At 35.1% G+C, this 19,588-nt stretch overlaps 1 protein-coding gene across 1 annotated transcript in view; it reads right to left on the bottom strand.

Annotated features, from left to right (window-relative positions):
- The window catches only part of LOC115876042 (tetratricopeptide repeat protein 28), a 60,490-nt gene that overhangs the window by 34,941 nt on the left and 5,961 nt on the right, over positions 1–19,588 (bottom strand). Inside the window, exon 2 of the mRNA XM_030891715.1 lies at positions 9,379–9,438. Within this exon, the coding sequence (XP_030747575.1) occupies positions 9,379–9,438 (60 nt within the window). The remainder of the gene's footprint in view (positions 1–9,378; positions 9,439–19,588) is intronic.

The following is a 19,588-nucleotide window of genomic DNA, read 5'->3' on the forward strand; positions in this document are numbered from 1 at the left end:
TAAGAAAATTAACAAAGCTAACTTGGGCCCGCATAGTCAACAATAGGCAACAATGGGCCCAACTAGAAAGAGAGTATCTAAATATGTGAGGGAGGCTATACCATAATTGGAAATGGTTGATTAAGCTGAAAATGATGATGATGATAGTTGTCTATAGTAAACTAATGTGTTAGTACTACCATTAAAAAATTACATGAGAATACTTTTTTTTTAATTAAGGCTCCAATGTCTGTGTTTGTAAATTCGAGTTTTCAAAAAAAAATTGGATTATTTTTTACTGTTTGTTAAAAACATAATATCTTGATTTTATGGTAAAATAGGGTGTAGATTAAAATTACTAAAAAGAAAACCCAGAAAATATCTAGTGGTTCTTAAAATATAACCAAAAAATCATTTTTTTATTATAGTGTTCAAGTAAACTAACTGGGATTATTTTGGACTTATTTGAAAAATGGTAAAGAGAAAATATTGTTACGGATTCCGTGGGTCCACTAATTTAAACTCACGATAAAATACTTAACGAATTTATTTTCTCACTTTATACACAATTACTAACTTATAACACACAACAAACTAACTATTTATAAGATTCCTTCACCAAATTGTCCGATTTTCAATTTCCACGCGGTATATTCAAATTTCAAAAACTGTCTCAGTTGTCGATGGCTCCGGCTTATATACTCTATTGACTGCTTCTCGAAATTTCCCCAATTCTCGGAAAGCGTACTTCTTCATACCAGACAATTCCATTGTCTGATTCCCTTACTTCTCGATTTGACTAAAAGATGGCGCCTGAAAAAGTCTTTTAATTTCTGGCGGATACGTTGCGGTTGTGCAGGCAACCAGTAATAGATTTTTAATTTCTGGCGGATGCGCCATTTTTCTTGACATTGCCCCCTTCTCAAATTTGATCGTCCCGATCAAGGTTTCCTGTCTAGTATCTCTTCAATCGATCCAGATGAACTACTTTCATCTTACTTCTAGGGCTGCGTTGAATCCGGTACACAACATCATTTATCCTCTTGATGACTGTATAAGGACCTTCCCATGCTGGAGTTAACTTTGGGGACCTCCCTTTCTTGCGCTGTGGGTTATATAACCATACCATATCGTCCTGTTGAAATCCCGTAGAATTGGCTCTGAGGTCGTAACGAGCTTTCATCCGGTCACTGGCTAGCGTAATCTTACTTCTTACGGCCTTATGAATTTCCATTAACCTTTCCTTCAGTTCATCCGCGTAGTCCTCTACATTTGTGGTGCCGTCGTCTGGTGATCCGAACACCAAGTCACAAGGCAACCGTAATTCTCGACCAAATAAAATCTTCGATGGTGAAAGTCCGGTGGTGTTGTGAACTGCACTTCTATACGCCATTAGGAACAGCGGTATGTGTTGATCCCAATCTCTTTGATGTTCGGCCACCATTTTCGAGAGGTGTTCTTCAATGGTCTTATTGAATCTTTCGACCATCCCATCAGACTGCGGATGTAAAGCTGTTGTCCTAGTCTTGTGAATACCAAGCAGATCACACATCTTCTGGAACAGTCTTGACTCGAAGTTCCTTCCTTGGTCAGTGTGAAGCTCTAAGGGAATTCCAAATCTACTGAAGACATTATTGACCAATACTTCAGCTACAGTCGATGCTTCTTGGTTTGGAATGGCAAAAACTTCTGGCCATTTACTGAAATAATCCATCGCTACTAAAACGTACTTGTTGCCCTTGTGCGTTTCAGGGAATGGGCCTGCAATGTCAACAGCGATTCTTTCGAATGGCAGTCCAACGTTATATTGTTTCATTTTTCCCCTAGAGCGAGTGCTTGGTCCTTGGCTGGCTGCACAAGTTTTACATTGTCGACACCATTTCTTGACATCTTCGCAATAATCCACCCGTAAAAACGATCTCTCAGCTTGCTCAAGGTCTTGTTTACTCCAAGATGGGCTCCAGTTTTACCACCGTGAATTTCTTCCAATACCTGGGTAACTTTCTTCCTTGGTACCAGTAACTGAGTTGTTACTGTCCTGCCATCCGCACTTTCCCACGTGCGCTTTAACAATCCATTCTCAATAACCAGTGAATTCCACTGAGCCCAGAGAGCTTTGAAAACGAGCCCTCTGTTTGCAATATCCTGCCACGGTGGTCTCTCGCCGTTACCTTCCTTGAGCCGTAGTATTGCTCCGATGTCTGGATCTTCCATTTGGTCGTTCCTCAATTGTGTCGTCGTCCACTGTTCATCGGTTCCAAGCTTAAAACTCCTTATCATGACAGTAATTTCACGTTGTTCCGTTTTACTGCAGTGCTTACAATCGATTTGACAGGGTCTTCTGGATAAACCGTCTGCGTTACCATGCATCTTTCCAGCACGATGTTGGATGGTAAAGTGATACTGCTGGAGCTTCTCGAGCCATCGTGCTATTTGACCTTCAGGTTGTTTCATCTCCATAAGCCATTTGAGAGCCGCATGATCTGTCCTAATTAAAAATTCTTGGCCATACAGGTATTTATGAAAATGATCAACTGCCTTTACAATTGCTAGCAGCTCCTTCCGGGTAACGCAGTAATTCCTTTCTGGTTTGGATAGAACTCGACTGTAATATTCTATCACTCGTTCTTCGCCATCTTGCACTTGTGATAGCACTGCACCGATGCCGATGTTGCTGGCGTCGGTATCCAGGATATACCTTCCTTGTTGTTGTGGGTAGGCTAAAATAGGACTTGAACATAAAGCCGCTTTAAGTCTTTCAAAGGCTACATCACAATCGGTGTTCCATTCGTAGCCGACTTCATCACCTGTAAGTTTATGTAAAGGTGCAGCTATGTTGGCAAATCCCTTGACAAATCTTCTGTAATATGTGCATAAACCCAGAAAACTTCTAAGTTCATGTTTGTCGCGAGGTTTAGGCCAATCCTTGATTGCAGCGATTTTCTTCTGGTCGGTGTAAATTCCGTCTGCTGAGACTACATGACCCAAGAATTCCACTTGTCGCTGGAATAAACTACACTTCTTCGGGTTCAAGTACAGGTGAGCATTCCGTATGCGGCCGAAGACATCTTCTAAATTTCGCAAATGCTCTTCAAAAGTTCTTCCCATAACCAATACATCGTCGAGGTAAACCAAGCACGTTTTCCAAGTTAATCCTCTTAACACCACCTCCATGAGAGTTCGAAAGTGGCTGGAGCATTGCATAATCCAAACGGCATGACCTTGAATTGGTATAGTCCGTTTCCTGTAGAAAAAGCCGTCTTTTCTTTGTCTTCCTCGTCCAGACCAACTTGCCAGTATCCACTCTTTAAGTCGAGAGTGGAGAACCAGCACGAACCTGCCAGTGTGGTTAACGTGTCGTCTATACGTGGCAGTGGGTAGCTGTCCTTCTTAGTGACGTCATTGAGCTTCCGATAGTCCACGCAGAATCGTGTACTACCATCTTTCTTCGTCACCAAAACAACAGGAGATGACCATGGACTCGATGATTCTTCGATAACTCCATCTTCTAGCATCTTATCTACCATTGTCTCCATTTCTTGTTGTTTGGAAAGGGGCACCCTTCTAGGACGTTGTCGAATCGGCTGAGCATGACCAGTATTAATCCGGTGCTTCACAAAATCCGTTTTCCACTGTTATTTTTCTCAAAAATACCGCCATGCTTTCGCAGGAACTGCTTAGCCTTCTGTTTCTCCTCATATGTTAGGTGATCCCATGGCTGTTCTAGATGTTTTAGTGTTTCTTTGGATGCCATTTGTGTAACAGCTGACGACACTTCATCACATCGGGTGACACTTCTTACAGGTTCGCAGATGGCTATCTTGTCACCTTTTTGAATCTTGACACAATTCGGGAAAACATTCGCAATTCTGATCGGTATATTCTTGTCGGTGTTCACCAATGACTTTCCTACTAAGTACCTATCTTGTTTCTTGTCGCCACTTTTTACCAGTCCAACACAGCACCCAGCGATTTTCTCCACTTTACCGAATACGATCTTCTCGGTATTACCAGGTATCACCACAGTTTCCGCTGATCTTACATCCATTCTGCCTGGTCCCTCGTCTGGAGATAACATGAACTCTTCATATCCAATATTTAAGATATTTCTCTGGTGATCGAACGAAAATCCATGTTGACGAATCATATCCATGCCCAAGATGAAGTCATCTTCAATATCTGCCACTAAGACGCTATGCTGAAACTTCAAATTTCCTAACTTCAGTTCGACGATAGCCTTTCCCCGTGCAACGGCCATTTCCCCCGTAACTGTACGTAAACACACTCTTCTTCCCAGAGACATCAGCTTCAATCCTTGCACTGAGTTAGCCCGCACCAACGATACCATAGCGCCAGTATCCACAGTCATTCGAATTCCCTTTCCATTGACTTTCCCGTCGATCACCAAGCTGTCAGCGGTTGTTCCTAGACTCCTAATGGAAAAAATCCTGGGGGCTCTGTTCTCCCCAGTCAATACTCGCCCCTTAGTATTGACTGATTTTAGTTTTCCTGGTGCCTACGTTCTCTGGATGCTGAACGGGATCGCATGAACGCGGCAATCCCGTTTAATGTGGCCATTCCTGCCACATCTAAAGCACCTTATGTCCTGGAATCTTCTCTGGTTCTCTGTCTGGGTGTTGTTGACTCCCTTGTTTATTAGTAGCTCACATAGTTTGTCGACTTTCTTACACATCTCCTCCAAACCTCTGTGAGTGCTTTCGGGCTGTTCCTCGACCGTTACCGATCTTATCTTCGGCCTAGGGATGGCGCTAAAGGCAGCTTCGATTTCCAGCGCCCTGACCAGTGCTTCGCTGCTGGTGGAAAATCGGGATATTTGCAGCGCCCTCTGTAATTCGTTGTCCCTCAGTCCGCTGATAAAGCACTGAGCAGCGAGTTCCTCCCTAAATCCTTCCGGTGCTTCTGGATATGCCAGGTGTACCAGCCGACGTAAGTCTGCTTCAAATTCCTGCAGACTCTCTCCGGACCTCTGCAGGCGTGTCTTGATCTGTGCCTGGTAAAGTTGGCGTCGATGTTGGTCGCCATATCTTCTGTCCAGTGCAGCGACCAAAGTTTGATATTCCTGCTGTTGGGCTGCAGGAATAGTTTGCAGGAGTTCCAGGGCAGGGCCACGCAGCGCGATGACAAGTGCCGCTGCTTTCTCCTGGTCAGTCCATCCATTGGCAGCAGCCGCTGCTTCAAACTGGCGGTGGTACATCGTCCAGGTGGTTTGTCCATCGTAGGTCGGGGCCTTGAGGTTCGCAGTTCCATGAACGCCAGGTGTCCTTACTTGTACCTTGGCCTTCTGTAGGTCCATCTCTAATTTTTCCATTTTCTGCTGAAGGCGCTCCTCCAGATCTTCTACGACTTCTTGGAAGTGGGTCTCTTGTCTTCGTTCCGAATTTTCGATACTCTGTTGAATACGGTCCTGCTCTTCTTGTTTGTCTTGTTCTCGCTGAATTTTTAAATCTTCTAAAATTTTCTCAAGCTGGTCCTGTTCTTCTTGTTTGTCTTGTTGTCGTTGAATTTTCCAATCTTCGAAAATTTTCTCAAGCCGGTCCTGTTCTTCTTGTTTTACTCTACGATGTCGCTCCTCGAAACGAATTTCCAAATTACCCAACATTTTCTCAAGCCGGTCCCGTTCTTCTTGACGTCGTAATTTTTCCTCTTCCTTATCTTTACGTAGTCTTTCTTGTTCTTCAGCTTTCTCTCTTCTCATATTCTCCATAAAATCGCCCAATAGTTTGCTTACTTCCTCCATTTTCCTCGCTTGCTGTCTCGTACCAACCATAAAAATTCCCAAATTCGGTGTAAAATCGTCCAATCCACTTAATTTCTTCTTAAAATCCTCTTGAATCGCACTTCCGACACCAATTGTTACGGATTCCGTGGGTCCACTAATTTAAACTCACGATAAAATACTTAACGAATTTATTTTCTCACTTTATACACAATTACTAACTTATAACACACAACAAACTAACTATTTATAAGATTCCTTCACCAAATTGTCCGATTTTCAATTTCCACGCGGTATATTCAAATTTCAAAAACTGTCTCAGTTGTCGATGGCTCCGGCTTATATACTCTATTGACTGCTTCTCGAAATTTCCCCAATTCTCGGAAAGCGTACTTCTTCATACCAGACAATTCCATTGTCTGATTCCCTTACTTCTCGATTTGACTAAAAGATGGCGCCTGAAAAAGTCTTTTAATTTCTAGCGGATACGTTGCGGTTGTGCAGGCAACCAGTAATACATTTTTAATTTCTGGCGGATGCGCCATTTTTCTTGACAATATGTTTCTTTTATTGAGATCTACGAACTACCAACCCTGAAAATATTTGCACTTATTTAATATTCACCCTTTAGTTAAATAAAACGTTTTTAACTTTTAAAGAAAGAAAAAAATATATATAAAATTACGAAAACGTTGTAAAAATATATGTTGCAAAGAACTTTTACTTTTTTTATTAATTTATTTTGTTGTCCCCATTGTAATGTTTATTGCAGTTTAAGATGCTAATAATCAAAAACCATTATGTGCAGCGAAAGGTGCGTTCAAAGTAATAAAGAAAAGTTTATGGGTAGTATAGCTAAAGAATGCGTAATTTTAATTTTAATATATACTGTTTTTGTGTACTAGAAACTTCATTCTTTAGTCATCTTCTTCTTACAGTGCCGTACCCTATACAGAGCGTCAGCTACCTCTCGCATCTACTTGTGATGTATGTCATCAGCGTTTCACAAGTACACGGGGCCTACAGTTTATTGCCAAATCCGAATAGCATATTTGAGAGGCTGTACAAGGCAAATATACTCAAGGTGGTTTGCCATTGCCTTCCTTGAGATGGCGGCTCGCTGGTCGCTCTATTTAGATAAATAAATATTTTTATTTACAACCACATAATATGTAATACTGACATTACTGACTTTTAAAAAAAAAAGTGTCAAATTATCTACATTCCCTACTCTTCCATTTCCCTTACCCATTTTTCTCATGCATTTCCCTCACCCATTTCCCTCACTCGGGTTTTCTTATTTCTCGCCTCATTTAATTAAGCAAAATATTCTTGTAATATCTTTATTAAATACTTATCTAACATCAACAAAAATAAACAAGAAGATTAACAATAATAATTGAAGATTTTAATGCATTTATTTGTTGAAGGTAAAAATGCTAGACTTCGTTCGCTTAAACCTACATTATGGCGTTTTAAAAAAGCGACGAATTTGTGGTATTTTGATATGTCAGTCTTTTCCCTTAATTCTAGCATGCTCTTGGTAGCCCAAAGAGTAGATGGCTTTTTCTGCCTTGCCATGTCGCTAAAATATGCCATCAAGACTGTCTCCGAAGCAATATTCTTAGCATTTCTTTCGGCACACCATTTTTCGTATACGTTCAATGCTATTTCATATCGCCCCCTACTTTTCTCTGGAAGTAAACTGGCTTCTGCTCTTTTTGTAGCTTTTGTAAGTTCTGGTGGAGTACCAATATTAAAGTAGTCTTCATTATTAGAACTTTCCGAAAACATTCTGGCTTTCTGTTATATAAATTCGAAAAAGCGAACGAGAAATTCAAAACTGTCACTTAGTTCTTTGTTTTGCTGTTGAAGGTTTGCGCCATAACAACCACTGGTACCGGTAACTATAGATATGGAAATGCCAAAACAGAAAACGACAAATTTTCGCATATTTATTTATTTTTTTCAAAATAAAATACTGTCCCTAATTTTTAATGATGTGGTTGTATAAATATAATAGTATACAAACCTCGGAGAAAAGTTTTCATTATTGTCTCGAGATTTAGTTAATCTCGATGCTACGCGTCTCGATTAATAATATCAATCTCTCGACAGTAATGACACACTTCCCTCCTCAGTATGTAATATACTATTATTTTAAATAAATAAAGTGACCGTACTGGCTGAGGATCGAACCCAGCACCTCTCGCACCACAGATCGACACACTACTGCTGGAGCTACGGCCAGCCAGTCATCACGAAATAGAAAATTCTTAATTCCTACATTAATAGCCTGGATCATTATTTATGGATCAGCCAAAGAGTAGAAAATATAAAGAGAAAACAGATAAAATAAGTAAATTAGATCAAGACAGAAAAAGCACGTAGTTAAAGGGACTCGATTTAGTGTCATTTTAAAAAGATTACAGTATTGCAAAGTCTATTCTACTCGTATTAATCTGATGTTAATCCACCAAATATTTTATAAAACAAATTTGTATCAACTGCTTAATTGTTCAGTCTGTTTCTTGAAGTTAATGGCAAATTGTTCCCTAAGTCATTTATGAATAAAAATTAAATAAGTCATATATACCGGGTGCGTCTCAAAAGTGGCTCACCCCTATAACTTTTCTATTTTTTCAGACAAAAAAAACGAGATTTGACATAAATTAGAATTGATTGACGTATTCACTAATTTTAGGTCACTTCCTGTTTCATCGGAAGTGATGACTTTTGATTTTTAAATGGCACCCTTGGTATATTTCTACTTTATTCGATAGAAAGTGACACTCTGAATAGAATGACATATATCATATGTCAACTTTTGACAATTTCGCTTTAACAAAACAAAAATCGTATTTTAAATTTCAATCTAGAGTGCATTGGCTGTGTTAAAAATACTAATTTTTAATCAAAGAGTCTTGGAAAAATAGATTTGATCATCTAATATTTCGTGTCTTGTCTTTGCCCAAATCGTATTTTTAATCATATCTCATTTTTTTCAAATGGAACAAGGGTAGCTCATTAGCATATTTAGAAAAGGCATTTTTTACGAATAATTTTGTACCATACACTTGGTACTTCGAGTCAAATTGTCGTTATGAACCGCATGTTACAATTTCAAATAAACCATATGCGTAAATGTCAAAAGTTGACATTATCATATGTCATTCTATTCAGAGCGTCATTTTCTATCGAATAAAGGAAAAAAATACGAGAGTACCATTTAAAAATCAAAAGTTGTAGTCATTTACGGTGAAACAGGAAGTGATAAAATTGAATACGTCAATCAATTCTAATTTATGTCATATACTCACATATATTTGAATAGAATAATTGACTAGAAGAACACAAAAACGAGATTTGGTAAATCTCTTTTTTTTATTTGATTTCTTATTTTTTCTTTTATCTATCGTTATTTTACTCTTCAGCATACCAGCCTTGATAAATACATATTTTTGATTATCCTAAATGTAGTAACGAGAATGATGAATTAAAGTAGATAAAATAGTTAGCGTTACAACAATAAAATGCTAAGGAAATGTAGAATTGTATTACTAGAGAGTAATATAATAGATTGACCCATAAAGAATTTTTTTGGAGAGATGAATCCGCCCCATAGATATAGACATTTTTTATAATAGATTGAGTCAGCTTACCTTCTCAAGAAACAAAGCCCTGCTTGCTGCTGGCAATTCAGATGTGCCCTCCGCTTCCACCTGCAAAATTATCCATATTTTAATTAGTCACCACATACTTATAATTACATAATTATACACTCAGATGCAAAAAAGTAACGAAAATATATTTCGTCAGAGTTAAAGTGTTATCTATGTTTTATTTTCAACTCTATTTTCATGATTTTATTAGAAACCTGTATACCGATCTGGTAAGCGAATCTGCGTTGTCTGGATTTTACCGGGTAAGACAGATTAAATGAAAAATTAAAGGTATTAAAATAACGATAAAAGTTAGGTTGATACATTTCTTCCATGCAGCATTCCGGATTTTGCATCAAAATTTCAAACCGCACAAGTAGGTGTTGAAAAGAGTAGCACAATTAGAAGTGAAAATGTTGCATCTAGGGTTGGAACTTTATTTTTCCCAATTAATTACACATTTTACTGCAGCTGTAGTAGCCCAGTCAAATTAGAGAAATCGGTGGAAAAAATTCCACAGTTCTAAAAATGGTTTTACATGATTTCTCTGGACTTGGGCTGATATGTGTCAAAAATCCCCGAAGATAGACGATGAGCTCGAGAAGTGGGGATGAGTTAAATGTCAATTTTTTCACTCTCTTTTTAACTTATATCTCAGTAAATATGACACCTACGAAAATATCCTATATAGAAAACTGAAGCTCAGAAAATTATCTACAAAATTGATTGAATCAAAGTTGAATGCATCTCTTCATAGGTCTAACCTTTTAAGAGTTACAGGGTTGACAAAATTAACATTATTTCTCATAATGTATTTTCGCATTTAAAATCCAATTAAAGTCTAAATTTAATTTTTCATATTAATAATGGTAATATTAAGGGGTCCTTATGTTATCTTTCAAGTCTTCATTGCATCGTGACTTTTTGTCTTCCGTTGAAGAGCACTATAGTGCACACAGGACTTAACAATACTGCAAGTTAAAGATTAATGCATGCCTGCTTTACGGTAAAAAAAAGTATAACACACAGAATATACTAACGAAATAGAAGCCCAAGTCCCTTGTAATAAATTGTTCCATTGTAACGCCATCTCTCGACAAAGCTGACATTTACAGGTTAGCCAAAGGGGTGCGGGACCGGGGGGAATTGTAAAATACACTTTTTTATTTTAATTATTTTTATTCGCTATTTGCAATTTTATTTTTAAAACATATTATGTGAAACAATCACATAATATGTCTTAAAAATAAAATTATAAACGGAAACAAAAGGAATTAAATAATCTGAAAATCTACAAAGTTTATTGATAAAAAAGTTAGGCTATGCAAATTGATATATTAAGTATAACCTCTTTGGTATAACATTGTTAAACAAACATTAACAAATCATCACATATCAGATCATAGAACTAAAAAAAGTACTATTACATAAAAGCAGGTGATACAATACTTCAAAATTAATTTTAACATAATATCAAAACCGAAAAATGAAGTTGCAAACACAACCACACTTATCACAACAGAAATTAACACACACTTCCGCGGCAAATGTCCAAGAAAGACTGATCATTCTGATTGGTCCTGGTCCGGTGGTAGCTCACGTCGTATTGTCGGTAAGCAAAATCCCTGTCCAAAAATCTTGACGATCAGCGCCATCACCCGTCATAATTGGGAAACTTTTGCTGGAACCATTTTGAATATTTCACTTACATGGCCCTGAGTATAACACAGCATGTAGCGCAGCAGCAAATATTGTAGAAAGTATACGAAAACCAAGAATCATGGTTTATGGTCGATGATTGCTCAGAGTTGAGTATTTTTATCCCCGCCTGCAGTAGATTTTTCTAATGTAGCACGAAGCATTTGAGGTCTGGTTGCCTAAAGTTGTACATTGCGATGATATTCTACATAATTTCTTCCTATAGGTACAGTTAACGTAAGTGTAATATTTACGTATATGCACTACCCAATCAATTTCGCCAATATAGTATAGTCTTCCCTCGCAGAATTTCAAAGTCTTAAAAGCGCATATAAAAATGTGATTTCTGAATCTTTTCTCCCTAAAATAATTGAATACAATAATGATATTCACATATATAACATGAGTCCTCATAGTTTAAAATTATCTATATTATTCCTCATCATCCGTTTTAGACAAGTAATTTGTATTCAATACAAAACGTGATTTTAATTTACTATTTATAATAATGCATGTATCGCTTCACACATATTCAGTTCCTAATATTTGTTGAATACCTCTTTCTATATAAAATTTCTAGAATTGAGGTTAGTTTTGACCTTTTCTTAAAAGTAACAGGGTGATATTTAAAACTGTTGGCTTAGGATCATTACGGTTAGAAAATAAAGCCGGGACCCCATTATAGGCCCCAAGCCACGCTATCCCACGTGAGCCCACGTGGTGCGACGTGGGAAAGAGATTACACATGAGATCTGGGACAGACGACACACGTGGGATGGCGTGACGTGGGGTGGCGTGTTGCCTACTGTGTACGCAATGCATGTAATTAAATGGAAAAACATACGCACAGATCTTCATGGGGTGGCGTGTTGGCTAATGGGGTCCCGGCATAAGTGATATTCCATTATGTTTTAATGAATAATGTGAGTATTGATGAACGCAAACTTTAAATTTATTGGAAGAAAATTGTTATTCCAGCGAGCGATTTTGTTATCACCCAGTATACACAACAAGCATCCTTCATTGCATAACTTAATGCATATTAATGAACCTGGGCTCTTAATTAACTTTTTCCCATCAAATATTATAAGTAATTATAGTGTTATGTTTATACTTACAGAAATATTTTAAGACAAAAAGTAGATTGCTTGTTCGCGAATAATAATAATCCGTATTTAATTATTTTTTATTAGCTCGTTTATTATTATAAAGTAGATGCTAATATAAAGTTTCCAGTTTTTTTGAATAACTCTGTAACTGTGTTTTAAATAAAAACGCAAGCAGACTCGCTATTAATCGATGTATATCTTAGATTAATAATTTATTAATTCAACGCTACAATGTTAGCTAACAACATCTACAATATACAACTTAACAAGTATAGCTAGAGATGTGAGAAATATAAAATAACACGGCGACCAGTGCTATCCCCAAGTCTCTTCCTATATTTGTTCAACTGTACTTATTATTTTGGAATATTATACACAAGAATTGGTTTATATAATATGTATTGATATGTTACGTATATTTATGAACAGGAGAATACACTTTTAACAGGGTGCCAATAATAACTGATGTTGGAGCCGACATTACGTTCATAAAATGTTTTGATCATTTATATGCCAAACTAAAGATATTTTTATTATGTGAATTATGTTAGAAGGGTGCCTATGAAAAAGTTACCGCAAATAGGGGTTGCCACGGTTCAAAGTTATATTATATTATAAAGTAGCTACTATAAAAAACTTAGGAATTTTGTATATGATATTAATCGAATATATTAATAGAATATGAATTAATAGATCAGTTAACCGTCGCTGATTTTATCTAGTCTCGTTTTTTTTATGGGGATATATAAATAATAATTGTAGCTACTTTTCAAAGTAGAACTCCACATATACCTTTTAAAATGACAATATCTCTTGAAAATAGAATCATTTTATGCAGTTAACAGGAAAGGAAGCATTTTGAGCATTTGATTTCATCTAGCTAATTTTTGTCACATAATTTTGTAATAATTAAAATTTGTCTTAAACGTGTATTTCTTTATTACCGTTGGATATTTTACTATACATCCTTTAATTTTTGATAAATTAACAAAAGGTATATCACAGCCACCTAGATGTTTTCAATTTATAAAGATCTACTGACGCTTTTCAAATTATAAAGATCTACTGACGCAAAATCATAAAAATTAAAATATCTAGGACAATCTTTGTATGACGGATAAGCAACCTTAATAATATTTTGAAGATATATGAATTCCCCATTGAACCACCGGGATAATATACTGGCTGTTCCATTTAAAATAAAGGAGTAACTAGCTTTTAAAAGTGTCCAATGTTCAATATTAATTTTGTCTCACCCTGTATAATTTACCGGTCAAATTTTATTTGGTTTAACACACAATGGTTGTTGTAATTAAATATCAGGCTATACAAGGTAAATTAAGATCTAGATAGCTGTTATTGAAATTTAAAATTTACTGTTCATTTTCACAAAATGTGAAATATGTGGAAATCCTTACAGTTTAGGCATATGCTTCTTTAATAAAACTTACCTTTATTTTTTCCCTAGAAATGCTTTTCCGAATATACTAATTAGCCACCCTCGTTCCATTTGAAAAAATTGAGATATGATTAAAAATACGATTTGAGCATTTTCTAATTGGTCAGGACAAGACACTAAAAACATTAGACAATCAAATCTATTTTTCCAAGGCTCCTTGATTAAAAATTAGTGTTTTTAACATAGCGATGTCACTTTAGATTAAATTTTAAAATACGATTTTTTATTAAGCGAGAATGTCAAAAGTTGACATATGATATGTCATTCTATTCAGAATGTCATTTTCTACCGAATAAAGTAAAAAAATGCCGAGGGTGCCATTTAAAAATCAAAAGTTGTAGTCATTTCCGGTGAAACACAAAAACAATTGTGTACGTCAATCAATCCTAATTTATGTCTTATACTAACATAACAAATCTCGTTTTTTTTATCTGATAAAATAAAAAAAATATAAGGATAAACCACTTTTGAGACGCACACGGTATAGGGTGTTTGATTGCATAAAAAACACAACTTTGATGTGTAACATTTTTGGGGACACCCTGTATAACTGTATATATCTTCATAGAATGGTTTCAATTAACCTACATATGCTCAAAAATTTCAATCGATATAAACTACCGTTCTTCTTGGAGCCTCCGCGTCGTATGAGAGGCGCCACCCTGTATGTAATTAAAACGCGAATATTTGTGAAACTTTTAAAAAATTTTAAAGCTGTTTATTGTATTTATCTATTAATGGCATAAATTGAAATCTCAACAATACCTTTGTTCGTTCTTCGTACAAACACAAACCGCCCTATAGTTTTATATGTTTTGTTGCTAATGCAAGCGGAAACAAAACCGCAAAGCGCTTCTTAATTTGTTTTTGTTTGTCATCCTACGAGGCAAACACGAAACCCAGCGGTCGCGTCGCTCGGTCGTCTGGTCCATTGTGTGAACTCCCAAACTAGAAAATAATTGTTTTGATGTAGTTTTAATGGTTGCGGTAATTACAGGGCGAGATACCGTCAAAGAAAATGTCAATTTCTACCTGGTAGAAACGGTTACGCTGTGTAAGCACGGCCACTTCTTTCGGGGGGCCTTTTTTTCTCTAGAGAGCCGTCTAATTTCCTTTGTACGAAACTACTGCGGCTATTCCTACCAATCATTTATGGTCTCTCTACTTTTGTCGTTTATAAATTTAAATTGTTATTTTACAATCATTTATGGTCTCTCTACTTTTGTCGTTTATAAATTTAAATTGTTATTTTAGTCATTATACAGGGTGGTCCGAACTATATTCCGGAAACTTCGGCAGCATATTCTCCTGACAGAAATAAGTAAAAAAGTTCGTATAAATGTATGTCCTAAAATGCTTAGTTTCGGAGATACAGGGTGTAGAAATTTCATTTTGATTTTGATTTTTTTTTAAATAATTTCTGAAGTAACGTCAATATTTGGATGAAAATTAGTGTCTGGGAGTTTTTTGATATGAGAAATTTGGGATGTCAATATGATTCCTATTTGTAGAAGGCGCCACCTACGTGTGTTTTAACTGTTTTGAGTAATAACTTTTCGTTCGTATCTGTATAAAACTATTGAGTGAAAAAATATACATTTTCGTGATTTTTAACGTAAAAAATGTATTTTGGTAAAAATCGCTACGAGCGACCGTTCTTAAGGTATTCAGAATGGAAATAGTTAATACCATGTCATTATTAACTAAAAATAAACATGTTGAGCAGATAGTATTTGACTGAAATGATAAATTTGATAACTTTTTATTTTTTTAAATTAATCATAAATTTTTCTTCGAGAAAACGATGATAAAAATTTCTGTTGAAGTTTCGGAACAAGAGCATTTCAAATTATTTATGATTTCAGTCTAATAACTATTTAGTCAACATGTTTAATTGATGTCAATGATGACAGGTAGTGATAATTTCAATTTCAAATATCTCGAGAACCATTAGTCTTATATAGTGATTTTTACCAGGAAGAACTGCTTTTTTACGTAAAAGATGTCGTAAATGTATATTTTTTTCACTCACTAGTTTTATACAGGCCCAGACTAAAAGCCTTCTAAAAGTTATTACTCTTCAAACCAGTAAAAAGATATGTAGGTGGCGCCCTCTACAAATAATTGTAGAGGGCGCCAGCACTCATATCAAAATCAAATTTCTAATGTCAAAAAACTCCCAGACACCAATTTTAAACCACATGTTAACGTCCCTTCACAAATTATTTGGAAAAATCGAAATATAAATGAGACTACACCAGACTGTATCTCCGAAACTAAGCATTTTGGGACATAATTTATACGAACTTTTTTTACTTATTTTTATCTACAGAATATGCTGCCGAAGTTTCCTGGATGCAGTTCGGACCACCCTGTATACATATAAATATTTTAGTTTATATGTTTGTGCTTGTATCAATAAAACATGTTTTGACTATGATTTCTTCTAATTTAGTTTCCACACGATAGTGATCGTAAAGCTTGATTTTCATGCATCCGTTATCCGACGATACGATGATACGATATTAATTTTATTGGTTGAATTTAAAGACTTCGATTGGTTAGAAAGGGTTAACCAATTGAAGCTTTTAAATTTAACCAATAAAGTTAATATCGTATCATCGTATCGTCGGAAAACGAATGCATAAAAATCAAGCTTAAGAACGTTGATAGATCAAATATTTATCATATATATGTTGTTAATTTATTTATTACTCGCGGCAAGAGCTTTATGGTTGATATATGGCTGCCTCGGCCCGCTCGTCGAGAGACGACGCGACGGGACGAGTCGGCAGCTTAGCTGAGTACTCATTTGGAATGTAGGCAATGTTGCCATTCTGTTCCCCAATAAGTAACCGTTCAATTAACAATCTGTATAACAGCACTCAATGTATACTGGCTAAAAAAGTAAACAGATTATGGAAAAATAAAACACTAATTCTCCACAACACACAAAAACACTTTATTTTTAACACTGGACGCGTGTTTTACTAACTACTATGTTAGCATCAGAAAATGATTAAAACTAAATCATCGTCATTTTCAGCTTATTCAACTATTTTCAATTATGTATAATCTCTTTGTAGTGCTAACTGCTAATTTGCTAATATCATGGTCACATCTCAGGTTTGGTCTTCCTCTAGGTCTCTTAATTCCTCGTGAGTACCATGCTGTAATTTTTGTGGTCTATCTGTTTTTGTCAAGTATTCTGCCCATTGCCACTTGAGGAATTTAATTCTGTGGCTGAAATTTATTACGTGAATCTTTTGTCGTATTCACTCTATTCTTTTAAGCTATTTCTTGGTTATTCCCAGCATATTTAATTGCTTTGAGCTTTGTGTGACCTGCAATTTTCTTGTAACGTTCATTTTAAGTATTCAGGTTTCGCATACATAGATCATCACTGGTAGTACACATTGATCGAATGTTTTCTTCTTTATATAAATAAAGTAGCATTCTAGATTTGAATATGATTTAGATTCTCTCATAAGTACTCCATGCTCACCTAATTCTGTTGATAAAAACGAGACTATTATCTACAAATTGAGCGTTTATATAGACACTAGGTTGGTACTGACCAAACATGACAAATAAATTAGCTAGTCAAAATCAATCAAGCGTAATAATTAATTACCGATACTGGAGCAATAAGACCAGAGAAGTTGAGGGGTTGGGACCTTTGCTGTAATAAATGGATTGTAAAAAATCGTTATTTGAAAACAAAAAAAGTTCCAACTATTATATTGACAATTGGTGAGGAAATGGACATAATTTGGTCAAAGACAAAGGCTTCCGGCCAGACACGGCGCGGCGTCACATACCTGCTAAAAGCACGCTAAAAGCAACTCTAAAACCGTTATTATAACCCCTAAAAGCACTATATAAACCGCTAAATAATTTTATAAACTGTTCAAACATATTTCTTTTAGAAAGGATGGTTGAAACTTAGTAAGGAATTTGTAAAGGGTTATATTAATAGATGCTAAAATTTACTATTTTGTTTTAAATTTTAATGAATTAAATTTACTTTATTCTACTTTAAATTATTTTTTTTTCGTCATATACTTAAATAATATCAATACAATAATTCGAGCAATAATTATTAGACATTAGACATTTCTAAAGATTCTCGTGGTGTACATCATAATATTATCAAAAATGATTATCAAAACGTTTTTCAAACTATAATTTGTTATATGTGTTTTTATTAGACAATTCCTTTTATTTGTGGCCCTAAAAATATAATGTAAGTCTTTTATTTTTGCCATCATTTAAGTACCTATTTATATTTACTCCGTTTACAAAATTTTGGGCGTATTACGTTGGTCTTGTTTTATTATAATAAAGATGTTTAAATATTTGACATAAATAAAAACTTTAAATAATAAATAATATTTACACATGTTTGGCTTTAATTTTATTTAATAATTATATTAAAATAAATTTAATTATTTTAGAGCAAAATACAATAAATACGCTCATTTAAAAAGCCCGCGCTTCGATCCATTTAAAACAAGCCCTATTCAATAGATGGCGCCACTTCTGTAGGACCATTTTTCAGTATGGCAGAGTCCATTCTTTTTCTAGCTAGGTATATTCTTTGGTGGTGTATAAAAATTAATCTTTAAATATTAGACTGATTGTTCAACTTAAACATTTTTGTTATTACAATAACATAAATGTTTATCTACCGGGTGCGTTTCAAAAGGAGGAATTTAAAAAAACAAAGATTTGGAATGTAAGTATATGACAGTATATGACATAAATTAGGAGTGATTGACGTATTTAGTGTTTTTTGGTCACTTCCTGTTTTACCAAAAATGACTACAACTTTTGATTTTTAAATGACACCTTCGGTATTTTTTTACTTAATTCTATAGAAGATGACACTCCGAAAATGACACTCCGTAACATATCCTGGGATTTTCGCATATTATGGTTTATTTGAAATTGTAACATGCGGTTCATAACGAAGTGTGTGGTACCAATTTATTCGTACAAAAATACTTTTTCCAAATATGCTAATGAGCCACCCTCGTTCTATTTGAACATTTGAAAAAAATTATATGTATATTATTAAAAAAACGATTTGGGCATCTTTTAACCAGCCAAGATAAGGCACGAAAACTTTAAACGATCAAATCTATTTTTCCAAGGCTCCTTGGTTGAAAATTAGTTTTTTTTTAATACAGCCACTCTAGATTGAAATTTAAAACACAATTCTCTTTTAAGCTAAAATGTCAAAAGTTGACATATGATATGTCATTCTATTCAGAATGTCATTTTCAATCGAATAAAGTAATAATATTACGAGGGTGTTATTTAAAAATGAAGAGTTGTGGTAATTTCCTGTTAAACAGGAAGTGACCAAAAACAATTGAATACGTCAATCAATTCTAATTTATGTCATATACTAACATACCTAATCTCGTTTCTTCATCATCAATAAAAAAGTTATAGGGGTGAGCCACTTTTGAGACGCATCTAATATATTTTGATAAAGAATAATAATAAAGTCAATAATAATTCTCGATATACGGTATTACATTTTATTTTCGATATACAGTATGATCGAAAAAAAACGATGTCCACTAAAGCCCCGTTGACACTGTCCAAGTGTACTTCGACCAAGTGTACCTATTTAGGAGTTGCCATATTTATATGGTAATATAATAAATAGTGTAATGAGCCTCACAACAAAGGTATGGACATTAATCATAATAAGGTCGAAAATAAACTCATATTTATAAACAAAAAAGTGTTAATGTTTAGCAATTAATTAAAGTAACATCCTAATCGATAGAAGTAGACAAGCAAGTAACCTCAAGAAGGAAATTCGATGTAACGATAATTCAGTTCGCTTTAATTAGCAGGAACATTCATCTGAACGAAAAAAAATAGATTTACCGTAAAATGAGTTAGGCTTTACGTACAATAATTAATA

The sequence above is a fragment of the Sitophilus oryzae genome, unplaced genomic scaffold (genome assembly GCF_002938485.1).
Source record: "Sitophilus oryzae breed Bouriz unplaced genomic scaffold, Soryzae_2.0 scaffold_1396_pilon_pilon, whole genome shotgun sequence".
In the NCBI taxonomy this organism is placed as follows: Eukaryota; Metazoa; Arthropoda; class Insecta; order Coleoptera; family Curculionidae; genus Sitophilus; species Sitophilus oryzae.